Source organism: Pan troglodytes, chromosome 3 (assembly GCF_028858775.2).
Source record: "Pan troglodytes isolate AG18354 chromosome 3, NHGRI_mPanTro3-v2.0_pri, whole genome shotgun sequence".
NCBI classification, from domain to species: domain Eukaryota; kingdom Metazoa; phylum Chordata; class Mammalia; order Primates; family Hominidae; genus Pan; species Pan troglodytes.
Genome location: NC_072401.2, coordinates 156,388,711 through 156,399,364, shown reverse-complemented (window position 1 = coordinate 156,399,364; position 10,654 = coordinate 156,388,711). Strand labels below are relative to the sequence as shown.

Genomic DNA, 10,654 nt, shown 5'->3' with positions numbered 1-10,654 from the left:
CATTGTGAAATGATTACCACAATTAATCTAATTAGCACATAAAACACCTCATATAGTTACCTTTTTGTGTGGTGAGAAGACTTAAGATCTACCTTTTTAGCAAATTTCAAATATACAGCATAATATTATCAACTATAGTCACCATGCTGCACATTAGACCCCAGAACTTATTTATATTGCATAACTCAAACTTTGCGCCCTCTAACCAACATCTCCCCCATTTCTCCTATGCCTCAGGCCCTGGCCACCACCATTCTACACTTTTCTTCCGTGAGTTTGACTATTTTAGATTTCACATGTAAGAAAGATCATACAGTATTTGTCTTTCTTTTCCGTGTTTTTTTTTTTTTTTTTTTTTTGAGAAGGAGTCTCACTCTGTGGCCCAGGCTGGAGTGCAATGATGCAATCTCGGCTCACTGCAACCTCCTCCGCCTCCCGCGTTCAAGTGATTCTCCCTGCCTCAGCCTCCTGAGTAGCTGGGATTACAGGTGCCTGTCACCACGACCGGCTAAGCAGTATTTGTCTTTCTATATCTGCTCATTTCACTTAGGATAATGCCCTCTAGGTTCATCAATGTTACTGCAAATGACAGGATTTCCTTGTTTTTCAAGGCTGAGTAATACTCCATTGTGTATATATATATATACACACATTTTCTTTATCTACTCATCCATCAGTGGAAACTTAGTTTGTTTTCATATCTCGGCTATTGTCAATATAGCTACAATGAACATGGGAATGCAGGTGTCTCTTCAAGATTCTGATTTCATTTCCTTTGGAAATACACTCAGAAATGAGATTGCTAGCACAGAAACAGGAAATAAGTGGTATTTTTCATGGCACTTTATGATCTCCCATAATTCACTGAATATTTCCTATGTGACAGTCACTGTTCTGAGAGATTTACAAGAATTAACTCATTTATTCTTCATAAAAGCATGGGGTAGCTTATCAGCATCCTTATTTTATAAATGAGGAAACTGAAGTATAAAGAGGTAAAGTAACTTGTCCAAGAGCATAGAGCAGGGAAGTGGTGCAGCTTGGATTATGAACCTAAGATGTTTTGTTCCTGGGGCTGCTGTCATCTTAATATTTTAAATAGAGAAAAGTAATATGTTCTAAATAAATTTATAGAAAGCCTTCAGGGCCAGCTTATCCCCAAAGTTATTTTTTATAAGCCAGATCACCCAACCCTAATTTCTGCATAAAGTGAAATATTGTTTGCTAAATCACTAATACTGGGGGCTACAGCTAGCTTACCTAAGCACCTTCTATATTCTTTCACGTTTAGAAATATGGATATACCCTCCTATGCTCCTCTTTTCATTCTCAAAGCCACCCTGTTCCTGGAATGTGAGATCTCCTAATTGTTGACTGGAGAATCAAATGCTACCTTTGCAACAGCTTATCGGAAGCAAACAAGCTGAGGGGAATTGAGCAAGAATTTCTGGGATACCAACAGCATAGGAGGAACAAAGGACGTAGAGGGAGGGTTGACTGTCTACACAGGACAAAGCCAATGATTAACCAAACCTCCTGCAGATTTAAATAGGATGGGAACTAAGAGTGGCGGCAATCCTTTCTTTCAGCTGGAGTGCTCCTCAGGAGCCAGCCCCACCCTTAGAAAAGATGTTTTCCATGAGGATCGTCTGCCTGGTCCTAAGTGTGGTGGGCACAGCATGGGTATGGCCCTTTTCATTTTCTCTTCTTGCTTTCTCTCTGGTGTTTATTCCACAAAGAGCCTGGAGGTCAGAGTCTACCTGCTCTATGTCCTGACACACTCTTAGCTTTATGACCCCAGGCCTGGGAGGAAATTTCCTGGGTGGGCTTGACACCTCAAGAATACAGGGTAATATGACACCAAGAGGAAGATCTTAGATGGATGAGAGTGTACAAACTCACAAGGGAAACTTTAGCATCTGTCATTCAGTCTTACCACATTTTGTTTTGTTTTGTTTTAAAAAGGGCAATAATTCTTTGCCATCCTTGTACCTATAAAGCCTTGGTGCATTATAATGCTAGTTAATGGAATAAAACATTTTATGGTAAGATTTGTTTTCTTTAGTTATTAATTTCTTGCTACTTGTCCATAATAAGCAGAACTTTTAGTGTTAGTACAGTTTTGCTGAAAGGTTATTGTTGTGTTTGTCAAGACAGAAGAAAAAGCAAATGAATTATCTTTGGAAATATCTTTGCAGTATCAGAAGAGATTAGTTAGTAAGGCAATATGCTTTTCCGCAGTAATGGTATTCTTTTAAATTATGAATCCATCTCTAAAGGTTACATAGAAACTTGAAGGAGAGAGGAACATTCAGTCAAGATAGTGTAGGTTTTTCTACTGAAGCAGCAATTACAGGAGAAAGAGCTCTACAGTAGTTTTCAACTTTCTGTCTGCAGTCATTAGTAAAAATGAAAAGGTAAAATTTAACTGATTTTATAGATTCAAATAATTTTCCTTTTAGGATGGATTCTTTAAAACTCCTAATATTTATCAAATGCTTATTTAGTGTCATACACAGTTAAGAAATTTGTACACCTTGTCTCCTTTACTTCTCATAACAACTCCATAAAATGGGTCCTAGGATTTCCATTTGAAGATAAGAAACCTGAAGCTTGCCGAAGCCCTGTGTCTGCTGTCCTTAATCTCTGTAAGAGTGCCATCTCTTCCTGGGGACTTGTAGGCATGCCACTGTCTCCTCTTCTGGCTAACATTGCTGTTGCTCTCTTTTGTGTATGTGAATGAATCTTTAAAGACTGCAGATAGTGGTGAAGGTGACTTTCTAGCTGAAGGAGGAGGCGTGCGTGGCCCAAGGGTTGTGGAAAGACATCAATCTGCCTGCAAAGATTCAGACTGGCCCTTCTGCTCTGATGAAGACTGGGTAAGCAGTCAGCGGGGGAAGCAGGAGATTCCTTCCCTCTGATGCTAGAGGGGCTCACAGGCTGACCTGATTGGTCCCAGAAACTTTTTTAAATAGGAAATAATTGAATAGTTACCTACATAGCAAATAAAGAAAAGGAACCTACTCCCAAGAGCACTGTTTAATTACCTCCCCAACTCTGGATCATTAGTGGGTGAACAGACAGGATTTCAATTGCATGCTCAGGCAAAACCAGGCTCCTGAGTATTGTGGCCTCAATTTCCTGGCACCTAATTTATGGCTAAGTGGACCCTCATTCCAGAGTTTCTCTGCGACCTCGAACTAGTCCTCTTACCTACTTTTAAGCCAACTTATCTGGAAGAGAAAGGGTAGGAAGAAATGGGGGCTGCATGGAAACATGCAAAATTATTCTGAATCTGAGAGATAGATCCTTACTGTAATTTTCTCCCTTCACTTTCAGAACTACAAATGCCCTTCTGGCTGCAGGATGAAAGGGTTGATTGATGAAGTCAATCAAGATTTTACAAACAGAATAAATAAGCTCAAAAATTCACTATTTGAATATCAGAAGAACAATAAGGATTCTCATTCGTTGACCACTAATATAATGGAAATTTTGAGAGGCGATTTTTCCTCAGCCAATAGTAAGTATTACATATTTACTGCTTTGACTTTATAACAGAAACAACAAAAATCCTAAATAAATATGATATCCGCTTATATCTATGACAATTTCATCCCAAAGTACTTAGTGTAGAAACACATGCCTTCATAATATCCCTGAAAATTTTAAGGGGGAGCTTTTGTTTTTGTTATTTTTTCAAAGTAAAAGATATTAACTGAGATTGTTTAAGGTCACAAAATAAGTCAGAATTTTGGATTAAAAACAAGAATTTAAATGTGTTCTTTTCAACAGTATATACTGAAAGTAGGATGGGTCAGACTCTTTGAGTTGATATTTTTGTTTCTGCTTTGTAGAGGTGAAAACTGAGAGGTCAAGGAACTTGTTCAAAGACACAGAGCTGGGAATTCAACTCCCAGACTCCACTGAGCTGATTAGGTAGATTTTTAAATTTAAAATATAGAGTCAAGCTACATCATTCTCACAGTCTACTCATTAGGGTTAGGAAGCATCACATTCACTCTGGGCATGGACAGCGAGTCTAGGGAGTCCTCAGTTTCTCAAGTTTTGCTTTGCCTTTTTACACCTTCACAAACACTTGACATTTAAAATCAGTGATGCAACACTAGCTGGCAAGTGAGTGATCTTGTTGACCCAAAACAGCTTAGGAACCATTTCAAATCTATAGATTAAAAAGAAAAGCTCATCAGTAAGAAAATCCAATATGTTCAAGTCCCTTGATTAAGGATATTATAAAATAATTGGAATGCAATCAAACCAACTATTTTAACTCCAAATTACACCTTTAAAATTCCAAAGAAAGTTCTTCTTCTATATTTCTATGGGATTACTAATTGCTATTAGGACATCTTAACTGGCATTCATGGAAGGCTGCAGGGCATAACATTATCCAAAAGTCAAATGCCCCATAGGTTTTGAACTCACAGATTAAACTGTAACCAAAATAAAATTAGGCATATTTACAAGCTAGTTTCTTTCTTTCTTTCTTTCTTTCTTTCTTTCTTTCTTTCTTTCTTTCTTTCTTTCTTTCTTTCTCCTTCCTTCCTTCCTTTCTTCCCTTCTTTTTTGCTGGCAATTACAGACAAATCACTCAGCAGCTACTTCAATAACCATATTTTCGATTTCAGACCGTGATAATACCTATAACCGAGTGTCAGAAGATCTGAGAAGCAGAATTGAAGTCCTGAAGCGCAAAGTCATAGAAAAAGTACAGCATATCCAACTTCTGCAGAAAAATGTTAGAGCTCAGTTGGTTGATATGAAACGACTGGAGGTAAGTATGTGGCTGTGGTCCCAGATGTCCTTGTTTTTGAGTAGAGGGAAAAGGAAGGCGATAGTTATGCACTGAGTGTCTACTATATGCAGAGAAAAGTGTTATGTCCATCATCTACCTAAAAGTAGGTATTATTTTCCTCACTCCACAGTTGAAGAAAAAAAATTCAGAGATATTAAGTAAATTTTCCAACGGTACATAGATAGTAAATTTCAAAAGCAAATGTTCAGTCCCTGTCTAATTCCAAAGCCCATTACCTCACCACGCCTCTGAGCCCTCAGCCTGAGTTTCACCAAGGATCATTTAATTAGCGTTTCCTTTGAGAGGGAATAGCACCTTACTCTTGATCCATTCTGAGGCTAAGATGAATTAAATAGCATCCATTGCTTATCCTGGCTAGCCCTGCAATACCCAACATCTCTTCCACTGAGGGTGCTCGATAAGCAGAAAACAGAGAATATTAAGTGGTAGGTCTCCGAGTCAAAAAAAATGAAACCAGTTTCCAGAAGGAAAATTAACTACCAGGAACTCAATAGACGTAGTTTATGTATTTGTATCTACATTTTCTCTTTATTTTTCTCCCCTCTCTCTAGGTGGACATTGATATTAAGATCCGATCTTGTCGAGGGTCATGCAGTAGGGCTTTAGCTCGTGAAGTAGATCTGAAGGACTATGAAGATCAGCAGAAGCAACTTGAACAGGTCATTGCCAAAGACTTACTTCCCTCTAGAGATAGGCAACACTTACCACTGATAAAAATGAAACCAGTTCCAGACTTGGTTCCCGGAAATTTTAAGAGCCAGCTTCAGAAGGCACCCCCAGAGTGGAAGGCATTAACAGACATGCCGCAGATGAGAATGGAGTTAGAGAGACCTGGTAGAAATGAGATTACTCGAGGAGACTCCACCTCTTATGGAACCGGATCAGAGACGGAAAGCCCCAGGAACCCTAGCAGTGCTGGAAGCTGGAACCCTGGGAGCTCTGGACCTGGAAGTTCTGGAAACCGAAACCCTGGGAGCTCTGGGACTGGAGGGACTGCAACCTGGAAACCTGGGAGCTCTGGACCTGGAAGTACTGGAAGCTGGAACTCTGGGAGCTCTGGAACTGGAAGTACTGGAAACCAAAACCCTGGGAGCCCTAGACCTGGTAGTACCGGAACCTGGAATCCTGGCAGCTCTGAACATGGAAGTGCTGGGCACTGGACCTCTGAGAGCTCTGTATCTGGTAGTACTGGACAATGGCACTCTGAATCTGGAAGTTTTAGGCCAGATAGCTCAGGCTCTGGGAACGCGAGGCCTACCAACCCAGACTGGGGCACATTTGAAGAGGTGTCAGGAAATGTAAGTCCAGGGACAAGGAGAGAGTACCACACAGAAAAACTGGTCACTTCTAAAGGAGATAAAGAGCTCACGACTGGTAAAGAGAAGGTCACCTCTGGTAGCACAACCACCACGCGTCGTTCATGCTCTAAAACCGTTACTAAGACTTTTATTGGTCATGATGGCCACAAAGAAGTTACCAAAGAAGTGGTGACCTCCGAAGATGGTTCTGACTGTCCCGAGGCAATAGATTTAGGCACATTGTCTGGCATAGGTACTCTGGATGAGTTCCGCCATAGGCACCCTGATGAAGCTACCTTCTTCGACACTGCCTCAACTGGAAAAACATTCTCAGGTTTATTCTCACCTATGTTCAGAGAGTTTGTCAGTGAGACTGAGTCTAGGGGCTCAGAATCTGGCATCTTCACAAATACAAAGGAATCCAGTTCTCATCCCCCTGGGATAGCTGAATTCCCTTCCCGTGGTAAAACTTCAAGTCACAGCAAACAATTTACTAGTGGCACGAGTTACAGCAGAGGAGGCTCCACATTTGAAAGCAAGAGCTATAAAATGGCAGATGAGGCCGGAAGTGAAGCCGATCATGAAGGAACACATAGCACCAAGAGAGGCCATGCTAAATCTCGCCCTGTCAGAGGTATCCACACTTCTCCTTTGGGGAAGCCTTCCCTGTCCCCCTAGACTAAGTTAAATATTTCTGCACAGTGTTCCCATGGCCCCTTGCATTTCCTTCTTAACTTTCTGTTACACGTCATTGAAACTATACTTTTTTGGTCTGTTTTTGTGCTAGACTGTAAGTTCCTTGGGGGCAGGGCCTTTGTCTGTCTCATCTCTGTATTCCCAAATGCCTAACAGTACAGAGCCATGACTCAATAAATACATGTTAAATGGATGAATGAATTCCTCTGAAACTCTATTTGAGCTTATTTAGTCAAATTCTTTCACTATTCAAAGTGTGTGCTATTAGAATTGTCACCCAACTGATTAATCACATTTTTAGTATGTGTCTCAGTTGACATTTAGGTCAGGCTAAAAACAAGTTGTGTTAGTATTAAGTGATGCTTAGCTACCTGTACTGGTTACTTGCTATTAGTTTGTGCAAGTAAAATTCCAAATCCATTTGAGGAAAATCCCCTTTGCAATTTGTAGGTATAAATAACCGCTTATTTGCATAAGTTCTATCCCACTGTAAGTGCATCCTTTCCCTATGGAGGGAAGGAAAGGAGGAAGAAAGAAAGAAAGGGAAAGAAACAGTATTTGCCTTATTTAATCTGAGCCGTGCCTATCTTTGTAAAGTTAAATGAGAATAACTTCTTCCAACCAGCTTAATTTTTTTTTTAGACTGTGATGATGTCCTCCAAACACATCCTTCAGGTACCCAAAGTGGCATTTTCAATATCAAGCTACCGGGATCCAGTAAGATTTTTTCTGTTTATTGCGATCAAGAGACCAGTTTGGGAGGATGGCTTTTGATCCAGCAAAGAATGGATGGATCACTGAATTTTAACCGGACCTGGCAAGACTACAAGAGAGGTTTCGGCAGCCTGAATGACGAGGGGGAAGGAGAATTCTGGCTAGGCAATGACTACCTCCACTTACTAACCCAAAGGGGCTCTGTTCTTAGGGTTGAATTAGAGGACTGGGCTGGGAACGAAGCTTATGCAGAATATCACTTCTGGGTAGGCTCTGAGGCTGAAGGCTATGCCCTCCAAGTCTCCTCCTATGAAGGCACTGCGGGTGATGCTCTGATTGAGGGTTCCGTAGAGGAAGGGGCAGAGTACACCTCTCACAACAACATGCAGTTCAGCACCTTTGACAGGGATGCAGACCAGTGGGAAGAGAACTGTGCAGAAGTCTATGGGGGAGGCTGGTGGTATAATAACTGCCAAGCAGCCAATCTCAATGGCATCTACTACCCTGGGGGCTCCTATGACCCAAGGAATAATAGTCCTTATGAGATTGAGAATGGAGTGGTCTGGGTTTCCTTTAGAGGGGCAGATTATTCCCTCAGGGCTGTTCGCATGAAAATTAGGCCCCTTGTGACCCAATAGGCTGAAGAAGTGGGAATGGGAGCACTCTGTTTTCTTTGCTAGAGAAGTGGAGAGAAAATACAAAAGGTAAAGCAGTTGAGATTCTCTACAACCTAAAAAATTCCTAGGTGCTATTTTCTTATCCTTTGTACTGTAGCTAAATGTACCTGAGACATATTAGTCTTTGAAAAATAAAGTTATGTAAGGTTTTTTTTATCTTTAAATAGCTCTGTGGGTTTTAACATTTTTATAAAGATATACCAAGGGCCATTCAGTACATCAGGAAAGTGGCAGACAGAAGCTTCTCTCTGCAACCTTGAAGAGTATTGGTTTGAGAACTTCTCTTCCCATACCACCCAAAATCATAATGCCATTGGAAAGCAAAAAAGTTGTTTTATCCATTTGATTTGAATTGTTTTAAGCCAATATTTTAAGGTAAAACTCACTGAATCTAACCATAGCTGACCTTTGTAGTAGAATTTACAACTTATAATTACAATGCACAATTTATAATTACAATATGTATTTATGTCTTTTGCTATGGAGCAAATCCAGGAAGGCAAGAGAAACATTCTTTCCTAAATATAAATGAAAATCTATCCTTTAAACTCTTCCACTAGACGTTGTAATGCACACTTATTTTTTTCCCAAGGAGTAACCAATTTCTTTCTAAAACACATTTAAAATTTTAAAACTATTTATGAATATTAAAAAAGACATAATTCACACATTAATAAATAATCTCCCAAGTATTGATTTAACTTCATTTTTCTAATAATCATAAACTATATTCTGTGACATGTTAATTATTATTAAATGTAAGTTGTTAGTTCGAAAGCCTCTCACTAAGTATGATCTATGCTATATTCAAAATTCAACCCATTTACTTTGGTCAATATTTGATCTAAGTTGCATCTTTAATCCTGGTGGTCTTGCCTTCTGATTTTTAATTTGTATCCTTTTCTATTAAGATATATTTGCCATTTTCTCTTGAATATATATTAAAATATCCCAAGCAATCCAGTATACCACCCTTTCTTACATAGCTTCTATTCTGATATAACTGCATTATCTCTCAAAGAAGGAAGGAGAGAGGGAGGGAAGGAGAGGAGAAGAGAGGGAGGAGGAAAAAGGAGGCTACAGCTAGGGACCAGAGCCTGGGGATCAAAGGGGAAATAACCTTGCAAATGCATCACAGATGAACCCCAGAGTTCTTGCATTTCTTTATGGGGAATTGTAAATCTCTGATACAAACTAAATGCTATACCTTCAAATGGTTGGATACTTGGACAAGAACTTCTTCAGAATCAAATGAAGCTTCACTTCTTTCAGACATCAGAACTTCATGCTATCTCTATCCCCACTCTACTTACACTCACACGTATTGCCTTGACAGAATTTGAGTTGAGACTAGAAAATATTTTGTTTTCCAGAATAGCATACTATGTAGGAATATAAATGGTTCCTGGAATAAAAGTGATTATGAACGGGAAGGGCCATTCATTTCTAGTTATTTAGAAGATTTTGAGTGTATCAAAGGATTAGATAAACCTCTTTTAATTTAATAAATGGTAGCCAATATTAGCAGGATCATGAGAATTGGAGATACAATTTGGTTGTCAGAAAAGACACGAAACATCTATTTTCCATTTCACCTTATCTTTAGCCTTCTATTTCATTTTTCCTGAAATTAAATATTAATTTAGCTCCCTGACTCTTATTCACTCAGAAGCCCATTTCAACTTGGTTTTCATGCAATTACCACACTCTTGAAATTGATCTCAAATCAACACAACTTTGCAATTCTAAATTAAATGTGCTGCATTCAAGCCTCTTTCTACTTCTCTCTTTTAAACATCTGCTACTTATTTTGCCCTTATCCTGCCTCTTGGGCCTGTCCTTTTGTCTTGGTTTCTATACCATTTCTTCCCATCTTACTCTTTTCAGTGTTTTTAACTGGTAATTTCTTCTCTGACCACTTCTTAAATGTAGGGGTTTCTCATTGCATTTTCATTGGTACTCATCTTTATCATTTGGGATTAGGTTTGGTACATCTGACTTCAACAAGGCAGAAATTCATTTCCTGCTCACAAAAAAGCCTATGTAGGAGTATGTCCACATAGTCTTCAGAAAGCCGTCATTTTAATAAAAGACTTCTATCCCTTGGTTCAACTTGTAATCCAAATATCATGTCCTCTGGCAATCTGGAAGAAGGAGAAAAGAAAGAAGGGCAAAGGAGTACCTTCTCCTTTTAAGGAACTTTCTTGAGTGTTCTAAACAGCACTTCTGCTTATATTAGCCACAACTTAGTCACATAGATAAGCTCAGTTGCAGGAGAAGCTGAGTCAAGTTGACTATTAGCTTGGGTACAAGACTATCCTAACTAAAATCAGGATTCTGCTAATAAGGAAAAGAGGGAGAATAGATAAGGAAGTCTGCAATTACCAGTCTTGGCCAAACATTTTCTCGCTCTTCTCTTTCTCCTTGATTGA

At 39.3% G+C, this 10,654-nt stretch overlaps 1 protein-coding gene across 1 annotated transcript; it reads left to right on the top strand.

Annotated features, from left to right (window-relative positions):
* The first annotated feature begins 1,556 nt into the window (after nt 1-1,556).
* Nucleotides 1,557-8,386, top strand: FGA (fibrinogen alpha chain). The gene is made up of 6 exons (XM_001136067.8): nt 1,557-1,683; nt 2,754-2,879; nt 3,340-3,523; nt 4,650-4,795; nt 5,389-6,769; nt 7,474-8,386. The coding sequence occupies exons 1-6, from the start codon at nt 1,630-1,632 to the stop codon at nt 8,181-8,183; spliced, it is 2,601 nt and encodes an 866-aa protein (XP_001136067.1). The 5' UTR covers nt 1,557-1,629; the 3' UTR covers nt 8,184-8,386.
* The last annotated feature ends 2,268 nt before the right edge of the window (nt 8,387-10,654 follow it).